General features: G+C 26.4%; 2 protein-coding genes across 2 annotated transcripts; both read right to left on the bottom strand.

The window, feature by feature from the left end:
- Positions 1-3356: 3356 nt before the first annotated feature.
- Positions 3357-4562, bottom strand: OCT59_000122 (uncharacterized protein; the record flags this gene model as incomplete). The annotated part of the gene is made up of 8 exons (XM_066138610.1): positions 3357-3367; positions 3444-3512; positions 3584-3619; positions 3694-3747; positions 3815-3883; positions 3955-3996; positions 4079-4090; positions 4466-4562. The coding sequence occupies 8 exons, from the start codon at positions 4560-4562 to the stop codon at positions 3357-3359; spliced, it is 390 nt and encodes a 129-aa protein (XP_065988089.1).
- A 6180-nt stretch (positions 4563-10742) lies between these two features.
- Positions 10743-13681, bottom strand: OCT59_000121 (uncharacterized protein; the record flags this gene model as incomplete). Its single annotated transcript, XM_066138609.1, has 7 exons — positions 10743-11391; positions 11470-11996; positions 12077-12483; positions 12561-12800; positions 12879-12938; positions 13124-13162; positions 13255-13681. The coding sequence occupies 7 exons, from the start codon at positions 13679-13681 to the stop codon at positions 11010-11012; spliced, it is 2082 nt and encodes a 693-aa protein (XP_065988088.1). The 3' UTR covers positions 10743-11009.
- Positions 13682-15848: the final 2167 nt, after the last annotated feature.

The following is a 15848-nucleotide window of genomic DNA, read 5'->3' as shown; positions in this document are numbered from 1 at the left end:
TATAATGTTATTTAGCATTATGACTTGGACTGACATCTTAAGGTAAAAAAAATTATCAGTCTGACTCATTATTGACATAAGAAATATTAAACATGAAAATAATATCTAATTATGTATAGTGTATCATTTATTAGTTGATTTGCATAATATACCAAAATTATCTCATCTCGTGATTCGTTTTATCACATGACTCTCAAAGATCGCATCTCGAAAATTAATTTCGCATAATATAAAATTTAAATGTCATAATATTTCATAAAATTACTAACAATTTATTTGGTATTATGCTATATGATTTAATATGATACTAACTAAAATTACAAATATTACAACTTTATTGTAATTTTTACTATTTTGAATTTATTTAACATTACATCTATTATATACCTAAGTCGTAATAATGAGTAAGATTAGATTTGATGTAAAATGAATACCTCAAGTTTTACATAATGATAATGAATAATATACGTGACATATTTAGAAAATTTACCTATCTTTACGTTAAATAGGACATAGTGTGGATTGATTCATAAAAAAATTTTTATATGACTCGTTCTATTTATGATTGTTTGTAATAATAATATATAAATTATAACATAATATAAATAAATATTAATAAAAAAAAAATACAACAAAATGATTAAGATTTATGAATTCTTAATTACAAATATAATTTCTTTGATTTTGTCAATAGTTGTTTGACCAAATAAATATTTAATAATCGATATAAATAATATATAATATGTAATTATTAGACAGATCTCATTAAAAAAAATAAACTCACAAATCATACCACTTTTATTTGTATTCTTTGTTTTTATTATTGAAAAACATGTAAAATATTATTATTATTTTATATAATAAAAACTTACTCTAATACGTCAGATAATAATAGGAATAAAATATATAAAACGCGTTCTAGACAAGAAGGAAGGCAAATTCATTATAGTCGTTACACTGAACGATTTCAAATAATTATCAAACACCCACTTTATTACTTTTAAATAGGTAAAGAACAACTTTTATTGCGCAAGCTTCCTATTTCCTTCAGTGTATTTTTTTTTGTGACTTTCTGTAATTCAAAAAGTTATGATCTCAAGAGTTAAAAGAAGTGATGTTTTAAATGCATTTTTTGAACTATATAATTTGTTAATCCAATTCGACTAACTCTTTTGAATTTATTTGACAAAAATCAATATTGTACAAGGTATTTTTTATTATCATTCTTTTTTTATTATTTATTAAGAATTTTTTTTTAAAAAAAGTTGGAATATACATTTTTATATGTATAAATTTATTTTTTTATAATCGTAAATTTAATTAAATTAATTTATAATTCTTTATCTTATTCTATGTAGTAATTATAATTGATCAATAAATTTGTATTGTTAAATGTCCATCATTTCTATGGCAAATTATATCTTATTAATCAAAATTAGATAATTTATTATTTATTTTTTTTATTACATAAATTTAATATTAATTTGTTTAAAATCAATGAAATTTCGTGTTACATTAATGTTACACAAAATTTATAATGCTGGCCAAAATGCATAATGCCGGCCAGAAAATTTCCAACTTTCAACTTTCGGCTGGAGTTTCGTTTTTGGAATGATTAGCCGAAGGCCGAATCCTGAAATTGCCGAGTTTCGGCAACATGTATAATATGAGCCTTAGTACCGTTAAATATCCCAGAATAAAATTAAAAATTATCAATGAAATAAGAATAAATTATACCTGTTATGTTTTTTATATACTAAATACAGTATTTTCATTTAAAATAAAATGTGTTTAATCTATAATAAAAAAAAAATAGCTTAATTAAAATTTAATAAAAAGTTACATGCAAAAGTAATTACCTTTAGAACTAATCAAGTTTAGTAAAATCCATTCTTAAGGAATCTGTAAAATAAAGAATAATTATTATTATAAATAGATTTGAATAATTATTTTGAATTAAAATTACCTGAATATTCTAAGTCATCATTGTCTGCATTTTTTGGTTTGGGAAGATTTTTAAAATCTAAAAGTTTACTTGCATAAATTGCTTGAGGATGTGTCGTATATAAGAGAGTACTAGTAGGCGATGATGGTGATTGAACTGTTGAAAATGATGATTTTTTATTAATTACAACTTTTCATTTTCTATTATCTCTCTTTCTCTCCTGTTTACTTCCCATAATTTCCTTTTGCCTCTCATCACTCCTTTTCGTCTCCCATCAACTCCTCTTCATCTTCCCATCACTTCTTTTCGTCTTCCATCGCTCCTTATCGTCTTCCATCACTTCTTTTCGTCTTCCATCACTAATTTTCGTCTCCTATCACTTCTTTTCGTCTCCCATCACCCTTTTACCTTCCATCACTCCTCTTCGTCTCCCATCACTTCTTTTGTCTCTCATCACTTCTTATCGTCTCCCATCACTCCTTTTTACCTCCCATCACTCCTCTTCGTCTCCCATCACTCCTTTTCATCTCTCATCATGTCCTATTTCTCCTTTTTGTTTCCTATCACTTTTCATTACTCTTTTTCGTCCATTGTTGTTTCATTTTTTTTATTAGCATCTATCTTTCTCCTTGATCATTGTAATTTACTTATCTTTTTTATTTATTGTTATTGTTTTTTTTTACTTCATTAAAAATAAATACGGTGATTTTTTTCTTTAAAATCGTAAATGTGTGACTTAAATTTTAATATTTGCAAATAAAAATAAAATTTCATTAAATAAGATTATTTTGAATAAATATGTTTGTAAAAAATTTTTTTTAAAAATATCTTCGCAACAAAATTTTAAAAAAAAGTTAAAAAAATCAGCCATCAGCCGATTTACTATATATTGTACATCATGTGACATATTTGAAAAAAAAACCCAGGCGATGATCGGTTAGCAATTCCCAAAAATTTTTATTAATTATTATGAGAATTATGTATTTTATTATATACAGTATATTGATCATGCACATAATAAATTTTATGGAATTAACAAGAGGTTATTGTAAAAAATCAAAAACAAATTTTTTAATATAGAACGTGTGCACAATATCTTGTTATACTTTCATGAGGTTGATTCTTTCAACTTGTTTTAATAAATTCATGTATAACGAATGGGAATAATCTGTCATGATTCTATAATGTTTATAACATAAATTTACGTTAAGATACTTAATTTTCGCCTAAATCAATACATTTAATAATTTGAATAAATTTATTAAAATTATTTAAATTACACACTAAGAATTTTGTAAAACATTTACTACTCTAGTCTTAGTGTTTAAATAATCCATGATAAATAAATTATGTGATAATAATTTAAAATATAAAAAAAAATATTGTTAATTTGATTTATAAAAAAGACAATTTAAAATCCATCTAAAAGATAAAAAATAGATTAATTATTTGCTTTATAAAAGAAATTTATTTTTTCTACTTTATTTTAAGAGCTTACCATCAGGAATTTCCAGTTCATCTTGCTCTTTTGAATGAAGGTTTGGATTATTATATACTTCGTCATCATCTGTAATAGATAAGTAAATATAATTAAAACAGTATTAAAATCGTTCGTTATTACGTAAAATTTTCACCTACCATTGACATATTTTTGAGTTTTTTCTTTTTCGTCATCTAAATTTTAAATAAAAGTCGCGTTTAATAAATGAAATTGATATAGTAACTTTATTTGTTAGTAATTTACTTACCATTTGACTTTATTTGCAACTTTTTAAATAATTTGGATAATTTTTTATTACTATCTAAAAATTAAGATATAAATTTAATATATAAATTAATCTCGATTTGAAAATAATTAAAATATATTACCTCTAAAAATAGTTATTACTTTTGATGACTTGCTACTATTCTGCTCATTTGATTTATTAAAGTCGTTAACTAAAATAAAAAATTAATCATTAAACATCATTATATGATAATTCAACACTATAATGTTATTAAATACTTACTATCGTTAGGAATGTTAAAATCATACAATTTACTATGAAACACTATCAGCAGTAAATAAAGTATTTAAAATTAAATTATGATAGTAACCAAAAATGGTAGAAATTATTATTTATACGGTTATACCTTCTTGTTCTTCTATTATAATAAAAAGATAACATTAATAATGTATTTTAAAATAAACCCTATAAAAAAAGAAAATTCGGAATTTGTCCTGAAAAGTATGGAAAATGTCCGGAAATTTTCCATGCGTCCGGAAAACATTCGGAAACGGTCATGTTTTGGAACATTTTCCGGACGCTCGATTCTGGACAAATTCTGGACAAATTCTGGAGTGTCAAGAAAATGTCTGGAATTTGTGCGTCCGGAAAATGTTCCAAAACGTGACCGTTTCCGAATGTTTTCCGGACGCACGGAAAATTTCCGGACATTTTCCATACTTTTCAGGACAAATTCCGAATTTTCTTTTTTTATAGGGAAATATATTCATTAATAAATATTATACACTTATACCTTCTGTTGCATTTCTTGGTTCAGGTAGATTTCCAAAGTTATGAATTTTACTTGTAAATAATCTGCTACTCGTATAATTTTCTTCTACTTTATTCATTTCTAAATTATCCATTTCTGATTTAAATAATTCATCTGACATATTTTGATAATGTAAGTTAATATTGTTTATTTTGTTCCAAAGTGTAAGTATATTAGGTCTTTTTAATGGGTCAGCATCCCAACATTCTTTCATTAAATTTTTATATTCTAATGGAGTTCCTGGCACAATTTTTGGCCTTATACCGTTAATAATATTCATTACAATATCATTTTCATGTTCATAATTTATAAATGGTGTTTGTCCAGATGAAATTTCCCACATAAGAATTGCAATACTATAAATATCAGATGCAAAAGTATATTCTCTTCCAACAATAACTTCGGGTGCTATGTAAGGAAGATTTCCATATATACTTGTTGAAGATTTATCAGCAGGTCCACAAAATCCAAGATCACTAACACACCAAGAATTATTAAATTGTGAATATAATATATTTCCAGAATGCAAATCTCTATGAATTGCTTTCTCTTTATGAATATAATAAAGTGCAACAGTTATTTCATCAATAATTTTCATTCTATCTTTCCATGTAAGTTGATTATGATTTTGTTGTAAATATTTTCTTAAATCTATATCCATTTTATATATTACAAGCATATAATTTCCATTTGATGGATTTTGTGTTAAACCATAACATCGAACAACAACCGGCCATTTATTACTTATGGTTAAATGTGATTTAGCCTAAATGACAACATGTTATTGTAGAAAAAACATAAAATTTTAAAATTTAGAATAAAATTATACAAACCTCTTCAAACCAACTTTGATTTGCACTTTCAACATTTTCTAACGTTTTAAGTACTACTTTTGTCACTAGATTATGTATTCCAGGTCTTTCTATTCTTTTCAATTGTTTTTTTTCAGAATCCCATTCATCATAATATCCATTAATCCAATCTGCTGTATAAATTTCTGAGAATCCGCCTTTTGTTAAATATTTAATATTTTCTAAATAACTATATGGGATCCATTCAACTACTTTGCTTGGCATGAGTGATTCCATTTGACATTTCTGTATTAAATTATCAATAACATCATTTCCAGATGTCCAATTTGAAAAATCTTCTTTTAAATAATTTCGAACACAATATTCACAATATAATGTGGCTAAACATTCTTGCTTACAATTTTCACAAATTCTTTTTGTACCATCATTATCCATAACTTTATCTCGATCATAACTTTTAGTTATCCATCTTATTGCATAAGTTTTTTCATCATTTGTAAGAATTTTATCAGCAAAAACTGTTTGTTTTTTAAATTCAAATTGTTTGTGTATATTATTGTAAATATTAGTATCTGTTAATGTATCTGCACTATTCATTGTTGCAGCAATTAATTCATATCGAAGAGTGGACATAATGTAATCAACAAGAAAGAGAGAATGAATGAATTATTTTAAGTTCATTTACTTGATAAATTAGTGAAATGCAAATTGTTGATCAAAATTTCATGTTGTCCCACATAAATTTTGTCGTAATATTTTACGCCCACAACCAAAAAAAGAAGAAATATTTCTATACTTAGTATAATAATTTAAAATTAAAAATTTTTTATTTTATTTTTTTTTTCAGCGAATACAAATTTGTGTTTAACAAATTTGATTGTCATAATTAATGAATAGATAATATCCTTGATTAATTTGATAAACAAAATCAATGATTATTATTCAATAGATTATATTAATTTGTTGTTATTTTTAAATCTTATTTAAAATCAATATAAACAAAAATACATGATTGATGACTGAAGTCAATTTAGTTATTTTCAATTGAATAAACAACGTGGCGAATAATAAACATGAAAGATTATAAAAAAACCATTCAATTTATTATTTCTACTAAAAATATCCAAGAGAAGAATTTCTGTAGAATTATAATTATTATTTTTTTTTTTAGGATGTAATGATTGATCACAAATATATGTTTAAATAAAAAATATATGGTTTAATAAAAAAAATGTTTTTAATGAAATTATTACGTAACGATTCAGTGTAATAGTAACAGGTAAGGAGGCGCAAGTATGTCACAGGGTTTTCATATCATGGCACGGGTTTTCATGTTACACAATTCAAATTATTTATACATTATGAGATGTGGTACGCGGTACGGCGGTACGCTGTAGCAAATGAAGGATCGGCAGGCCGGAATTACACCCACCCACCCGATTGACAAAAGGAGCTAATCTTATATAGTTAGTCTATAGGTGCGTAATTAAAACAATTATTTGAAAAAAAAGGAATGATTTACATGTTATGTTTGTTCTTTTGTTGTCTTTTTATGTAATACTAGATAAATTGTACAACTCCGAAAATTGATACATTTTGAAAATGAAAGCAAACTCCATGGCATGCTCAGAAAAGATATTTCAACATTATATTCATGTATTTTAGTTAATAGATTATGGTGTCGTTTAACCATTCCATTATTATGGGAAGATCCATTTTCACTTCCTACCCAAAATTATCGTTGTATTAAAACTTATTTCTGCTTTTTAAATGAAGATGATAAAGCAAGATTTAATGAATATGGAATTAATGATAATTTATTTCTTACAAATCCATTATTCAATTATCCTAGTTTTATTAAATACTTGGATATAAGTAAAATTTGTCATTCTATTGAATATTGGGTTGATACTTTAGTAGATAAATCCGATAATAGGTTAGGAAATTTAGTTTATAGTTTATTATTTGAAGTGTTCATTGAAAATGAAGGGAATTTACATTCTTTTGAAGTTGTACATCCTAGGTCTTATGGTTATAATTATTTTAATGATAATATATACTTGATTTTACAAAATCCAAATCTTATATATGATATCAGAAATTTAACATTCCATATTTATAATAATGATTTATATCAAAATATTGCATTTTTAGAATTTTTATATTCTAATTGCAAATCAATCTCATCAATTGTTATTAAATTTCCTACTTATAGAATTGATATCAATAATTATTCATTAATTGAAAATCATTTATCACAATTAATTATTTCACAAAATAACCTCAAAAAAATTTCGTTTGAATCTTTCGTTAATTTATATAATCCACTTTTAACATTAAAAAATTCTAATTGTTCAAATACTTTAAATACAATTATATTTTATTTCATTGATTTTAAAAATATAAATAGTATTTTACAAGAGGTTTTTGATCAATTGAATGTTTTAGAATCTATTCACATTCTTTATTGTGATTCTTTAAATTCAGATTTCGTTCAACAAATTATTAGGGTCATTAAACCTTTTAAATTAAGATCTTTGTTTACGAAAGAAATAATACTTAATGATCATATTGAATCATTACTATTATTATTACAGAAATTTAGTGATTGTTTAGAAAATTTTGGATTTGAAAATGGAGATATAGGAGTCGAATATAATGAACAAAAACAAAAATTATTTGAATTTATTATGAAATATTGTAAAAATATTAGATATTTTTATTCGTGTTTACCTTATTATGATAATAATAGTATTTACTTATTCATTGAAAAGAATCAACATAATATTAATTATCTTACTATTGAAGGGGATTTTATCGAAAATCATATTCTTTTTGCTGAAAGTTCAACTTTATTACGAAATTTAGGACAGGTTCTTCCTTCTAGGTTAGATATTTATGTTTATCTCTTTCTTTTATTGCAAGTGATCTAGAAATATTTTTAAAAAATTCACAAAATACTTTTATCAAAAAATTATTAATTAATAATGTATTCCTGCATACATCATCCCCGAGAAGTGTAGATACAAAAATTTTATTTTTTATAAAGAAATATATTATGAAAAAGGAAAGGGTTAAATATTTGGCTATTTTAGAATCGGATTCTAATGGTGGTATACAACCTGTCGAATTATTTTTTTTAAATGATGAAGTAAATGAATATAAATTACATAATATTATAGTTCAAAAATACCATGATTTATATATTGATGCACATAGTTATATAAATTATCATTTACAATATTAATAAATAAAACATTTACAAACCTGTATTGAGATAAAATGATAAGTTACTAATGGGATTTATAAATGTAAAAATATAAATGTTGGTATTCTAACTGCTGGCGTTAGCATTATGGGCCAGTGCATGATTATGATAAAAGCATGTCTTTAAGATAAATGATATTTTTTATTATGTAATATCTATGAACATAATTATCACGAAGTATTTTGTTATAATTAATCACTAGGAAGTAATCTCTTATTACAAAGGAAAAATAAGCAAGAAATTTTTTTGGGTAAGGATAAAATAACCATAAATAGTCTAACCCTAAGCTATAATTCTTTTCGAGTATAATGCTCTTGCGTGAACGTCACAAACTTAATCTAAAAATGGTGATTCTCAGGGGTAAAAAATTTTTTCTTCGGATTGTGGGAAGAATACATTATTATTTTATCCGATCTGAATTATCTGGATATCAATAGTAGACGGATATCCGGATAAATTCGATCGGACACTCGGACAACGGATAACGGATATCCGATAATTATCCGGATAGACGGTCACCATTTCTATAATTCTATGGCAATAACAAAGTTATTGTGAACTAACAGATAATTCCAAAAAAATCTAGACTAATTTTTTAATGTTCTGAAGAATCACGTGTAAATTTTCTACGATACTACAGAAATTTTTCAATCGAAGCTATATCGGTCCAAATTTTATCTCAACTTCGTTATAATTTTATAACGAAGAATCTGATGACTTTAATTGGTTGGTTCACTATATCGAGAGTATTTTGACGAATCTATTGGCTTTACATCACGTGATTCGTTATATCAAAAATTCCGTTATAGAAAGAGTTGACTGTAAGATCATGGAAGCCTCTCGGATTGTATGTAATGTTTAAAAATGGTTAGTTAACATTACTATTAAATACCTATTGGGAACACAATTGTAGTTGACGAAAATTTTATAATTGTTTTATATTAATTCTCAAAAATATTTCTGTTTGCTACATTCATTAATTTATTTAATGAGCGATGAAATAAATTGTTAATTCGTGATCCGTGAGTTCATATATGATTTAGGTGCAATAATGCCTTTTAATATGTGAACCCATTCGATACTAACATGTTTTAATACATAATGTTTATCCCAAAATTTCAAATAGTTTGTTTTTTACAATAATTTTTCACATAATTTTTTTTTATTTGATGCCACGCCAGATTCCCATTTTTTACAGATCCTTTGCAGTTGGCTCGTGGATCACGAATTAAACTTATTATATTACTGTAAAAAATTGCATTCGCCATGTATACACACAGCACGTTTATTCATAATTAGGTGTTCTTTCTGTATTTTTCTTCCTGACACTGAAAATTCAATTATATGTGGAATAATTGTCATACAAGTCAATTAGATGTTTAGAAGTTCGAAGAATGTTAGATGTGATGATAGAAACGATCGTCAAATGGTTTGTTATATTCTTATTACGTTATAGATTAACGCCTTCAATGTGTTTATGCATTTGAACATAAACAAAAATGTTACAATCTTACTCATTTCAAAATATGACTTTTTCCACAGCAATCGCTATAAACATGAAAATCTCTGGAAATCCTGCTCACGGTGCACAAGGGATCAATAAAAAATTGATACTGAATATTTGAGTTGGGATGTTACGCAGCTATCTAAATGTCGATTTTTAAAAAAAAATCCATTTTTTTTTAATAATGTTAATTTCTTTTTTTTTTTGGCCTCTTTTTGACCGAAAGTTTTTTTTAATGTTATTTTCAATTTTTTAAAACCGAATTTTTTTCCCTTTATAATCTAACTAATATTCTTTTTATGTAATTTTGTTATTTATTAACTTGTATTTTTATAGGTGTATTGTTTCATCTTTTAGGCATATCAGATCGATCGGAGATGCTCCTTTTTTCCGATTTCATTTTTAATAAATTTTTCTATTCGGAATGTTTCATATGATTCTCATAAATTGGGATTCGGAAATTAGTGTTCAAGAAACTGAAGTTTTAGGAAATACTACAGTTCGGGAAATAGGCATTCAGAAAATTGACTTCAACAGGAAGAGGTATATTTAAGGACTGCATTACGTTATTGCATTTGTAAATTCTAATAAAGTTCCATAATCTCGCTCACTTTATATTAACTAATTAGATATTTATTGACTAATTTACTGTATATACTTATATACAAAAAAAATATCTTTAATAACTGAGCAATTTTATTTAATCTTCGTAATATAATGCTTTATTTACCAAAGAATTTATTTAGTGATTAACAAAAAGAATTTTTCTAACTATCACCGGGGATGATGATCACTGGTGACTGAAATTATGACAATCGACCAGCATTAAAAAAATATAGTACCGGTAAAAATTGATAATTCTGGCCAATGGTGATGATCACCCCCCGGTGATTTGAAGTAAAAAAAAGGTTAAATAAATTATTTTAACTAACACATATAAAGTTAACCTTGTCTTGATAAACCATCTATATAAGCTTCAAGCTTCCTAATCTCAGATTCAGCCTTATCTCGTAAATCTAAATTTTTTAAGGTTTTTGCATCCAATTTCATATTCTTAATATTCGCATTGAGTTCATCAACAAAATTGAATCGAGAACAAATCTTACTAAGATCAGAACAAAGTTGGCGAATTTTATTGTAATTATCATCTGCTTTAGCTTGAAGTTTAGCGAATGCTTGTTGAAATTGGTTAGCATCATTACTAATCCTTTTATGATCAGCATCGGCCATATCATATTGCGCTTTTACATCTTCGAGAACTTTGTTAATTACTTTGTTAATTGTCTTAGTTTCGGTCTTCATCTCAACATTAGTATGGAAGTGGCTTATTTGAAAGATTAAAATAGTAGTATTAATATCAATGTTGATGAAATATGGAAATGAAGTTAAATTTAAGTAGTACCTGTAAGTGTCACATCCACATTCCGTACATTTATTATCGCTTCCCATACAATAACAGCCATTAAAATTAGTTGTTCCACTGTTACCAGTAAACTCAAGACCGCAATCTTTATGACAAATAATGCCACTTCTCTGATGGGTTGTACAGACCGTATTTATAATGCTTGTTTCAACGGGTACTGTAATTGTTATTGTTTCAGTTGTTGTATAGTTAGAGAATGAATTCTTTTTATCGCCAGTTTTCTGTAAAGCTATATATGCAGCTTCAAGTTTGTCTTGTATTTGTTGAATATTTGTAGTAGTTTGAGAAATTGTAGCGATTTCCGATTTAATTTTATTACGAAGGTCTCTCATTTCTGTAAAGGCTTTAGTTGAGGTAGCATTCATTTCAGTGATCATTTTTAAGAGGTTATCGAATGTTTTAAAAGATTTATTCCATTGATGTTGAACGATAGAATATTCATCTTCGTCGTTTAGCCAAATTTGAGGATCAGTGCAAAAAACTTGGTTGTCCATATAAAAAATTTGCTAAAAAACCGAGTGTGTGATTTGATTAAGAACTGTTAATTTTTTTTAATTATTTATTATAATAAAAATGATATACTAACTTTTGGTTTTGCAATCTCATTTGCAAAAGCATCCTCAGAGAAACAAGCGCTGGATTTTGTACACTTTGTTAAAATAAGTAAGAGATTATTATAGACAATTTCATCAGGAAGACTGTTCCGTAGGCGAATTATTGTATTCATTATCGTTGGAGTTACTCTAGCTTCGGTACCACTAGCAATAATGACGATAGCAGTTAATGAACCAACATTAATTGCCGCGTTAACAATCTCTTCAATATTCTTGTCATCTTGATCTATTCCATTTGTATCGCTCATTCCTGGAGTATCAATGAAGATAAAATCATAGAATGAATTTCCTGGATGTTTAAATTCGTAGTTACAACAGCTTGTAGTTTGGCTCCTGGTTACATCTGCAATTTTCGCTTCAGAATTATTTCTTACAAAATCTGAAATAAGATTATAATAAAGCAAATTAATGTCTTAAATTTTATTATTTGTATTTATAATTATTTTAAAATAGTACCATTTTCAGTAACTTTAAAGTACTTGGTTGGAATAACGACTTTTGGATTTTCTAAAGTACCACTCAGAAAATAATTTGCCATCATATTAATGATGGTTGACTTTCCAGTCCCAGTTCCACCCAATAAAAGAATTTTGCAAGTAAGTGGTGTTTTGCCAGTTAGGTTAATTCTAGATTGATTATTCATTCCATTATTCCGTTTATTTTGACCAAATGGCGAAGTTCCGAATGGATTGGTACCTTTATAGAAATATTGCCTTTTATTAATAATTATTTTTAATTATTAATATAAAAAAGTTGCATTGAAAAAAAATATACCTTGTCTAAAATTGGATCGTGATGAGTTATTACGTGAAGACTGCCAAGTTCTCGTATTTTCTTTGAAAAGAGTAAAATGATATATTTAATTGTGTATCACATTAACAAGAAGCAAAGAGACTTTTTAAGAAGTTATTGAAATAAATAGGTTTAATAAAGTCGTAAAGGCATGATTAAACTTCTTATGGACTAAATATTAAAATGTTGAAATCTATTTTAATATCATATAATCCATAATTAATTACCTGAGGGTACGCTTCTATCATTATATTCGTCCGATTCTTCTTTAAAAGATTTATAGTTTGTCATTATATTGACGATAAGAAATTATCCCAATCATAAATTTTGTAATCACAAAAGTTTTTCTTCTACATACCTTCCAAGGACATTGCTTTCGCCTGTTGAGTTAAACTCGGAATCTCTTGATTCATTTTTTGAGTGGTATTTGTAGACTGCTCAGTGGTAGGTTGTCCAATGATAATATGAATATGTTTTTTTGCGGGAGAATTACCAAAGATCTCTTTAACGCCAACAGTTGCATCATTTAGCTTTGTACCGCCTAAAACATCCTCGATAATTGACTCGGTATATTCAAGTTGTTTGAATTTCTCCTTGTCGCTGATGGGGACTTTTACTTTCCATAAAATTAGGTCGTTAGCATCAATGCTGGAAAAGGTGTTCTTTTTTTTATTCCAAATAGTTTCCTTAAGATCATAAATGTCACTGTTCTTATCGATACTAATTTTAAAATACTTATCAAGGTCAGTTCCTTGGATAAGACAAGAGAGGTTAATATCAGACATGATTTCGTAAATAACTAATTTTCAAAAAAAAAAATAATATTGGTTTTTTTTTTTGATTTAAAAAAAATCATCAAACTCGATATTTATAAAGAAATCATTATGAAGAAATTTTTTTAATCAGCATATCATTATTTCTGTTTTAGAATTTCATGGAATTAAATGAGATTAAGTGGTTTTCATATCGTGTTGAGAAAACTTAAGCATAGATGTAATTAATATTTCATTGTTTTCTTTTTAATATTTCATGGAATTAATGAGATTAGGAGATTTTACGTCTTTTTGAGAAAGTTTGTGTATTGTGTAATTAGATATTTCATTAATTTCTTTTTAGGATTTCATGGAATGATGGAATTAATGAGATTAAGTGATTTTATATTTTGTTAGATAAGTTTGAAGCATAGATGTAATTAATATTTCATTATTTCCTATTTGAGATTTCATGGAATTAATGAGATTAGGTGATTTTACATCTTGTTGAGAAAGTTTGATTATTGATGTAATTAGATATTTCATTGATTTCTTTTCATGATTTCCTAGGAATTAATGAGATTAGGTGATTTTATATCATGTTGAGAAGGTTTAAGCATTGATATAATTATTAATATTTCATTATTTTCTTTTTAGGATTTTCACGGAATTAGGACATTTTGTCGATCAAACTGCAGGAATCATAATAGTTACACCAACATCTAATAAGGTTAATTCGATAAAGATAAAAACGATTGTCGGATATAGAAGGAATAAACAAACAAGTGAATTATTCCCATTTATGTTTACAAGATTACTATTTTCGTTTTATGATCATTAAAATAACAGTTGTCATACAATACAGCTAACCATAAAAATATTTGAATCTTTCAATACAAAAAAAGGCGATGAATGATAAATGTAGTTACGAATTTTTTGTGTATCCAAAAGTGAATTTATTAACTTCGAATGATATAATTATAAGAAATCATTGTATTTTATGCGATTAGTGAATTATGATATCACATAAATAATTTTCTTTCAATAACAAAGTTATTGTTAACTAACAGGTAATTTCCAAAAAAAAAACGACTAATTTATTTTTTAATATGTTCCAAAGGTTCATGTGTAAAAACCTTTTATAGTAATACGATAGTATCTTAACGATAAATCTCCGAAATAATTATCAAATACAAGGGTTGATTTTTATTAAACATGACAAAAAAAAAAATCATATTCCATTTCAAAAATCTAAATTAATTGGTTAAGTACAGTCGCGTCCGAAAGTGTTGCCCGATTACTTACAGATGAAGGCCATAATTATTAAGTCACTATGATCATCTCGGCATCCAGTGATCAGAATTCGACAAACAAAGGCTCATTGGATTCATCTCGTCAAGACGAAGTGAATGGTGGTTGGCCTATATCTCTAGGATCAATAGATGCCAAGATATAACTTAAAACATTCTTTACCTGAAAATTTTTCGAAACTCTAAATTTCACGAAATTGGGAATATCTCACTATCCAGTGATTCTATTCTGACAAACAAAGACTCATTGGATTTGTCTCATTGATACACGTCGAATGGTGGCCAGTTCATACATGTAGCATCATTATATCTCAGGATAAAGGCCAAACCATCAAAAAAATGTTTTAAGGTACACCTTAGTATCTATTAACCCTAGAGATATGAGACATTCACCATTCAACTCATCTTGACGAGACGAATCCAATGAGCCTTTGTTCATCGAATTCTGATCACTGGATGCCAAGATAATCACAGGTTTCCAGATGATTATATCCTTTATCTTTAGGCCAAAAATAAGCTAAAATTAAATAAAATTGCAACTACTAATTTTCCAACAAATTTATTTGGTTTAAACCAAGTAGAGAACATTTAAAAATGAACCAATATATTATCCAGAAGTGTGTCCCTCTCCCAAGAGCTGTAGGCGAATTTAAAGCTATATTAAAGAAAAAATAAAAATTTAAATAGTTCTGTTTTTGAGAAGGTTGCCACCCTGGCATTATGAAAATTTGATTTAGTATGAGAAACAAACTAGGTATGAATATTTTACTAATGTATACACTAGTGAAAAAATACAGATATTTTTGCTTTTGTCTTCATTTTCAAATCGGGCGTCACTTTCGGACGCGACTGTACATCTGAAATGCCACATCGGCGGTACAGCCAAGCCA

Source organism: Rhizophagus irregularis, chromosome 1, assembly GCF_026210795.1.
Source record: "Rhizophagus irregularis chromosome 1, complete sequence".
NCBI lineage: Eukaryota > Fungi > Glomeromycota > Glomeromycetes > Glomerales > Glomeraceae > Rhizophagus > Rhizophagus irregularis.
The sequence above is the reverse complement of the archived record's forward strand: the minus strand, read 5'-3'. Positions and strand labels throughout refer to the sequence as shown.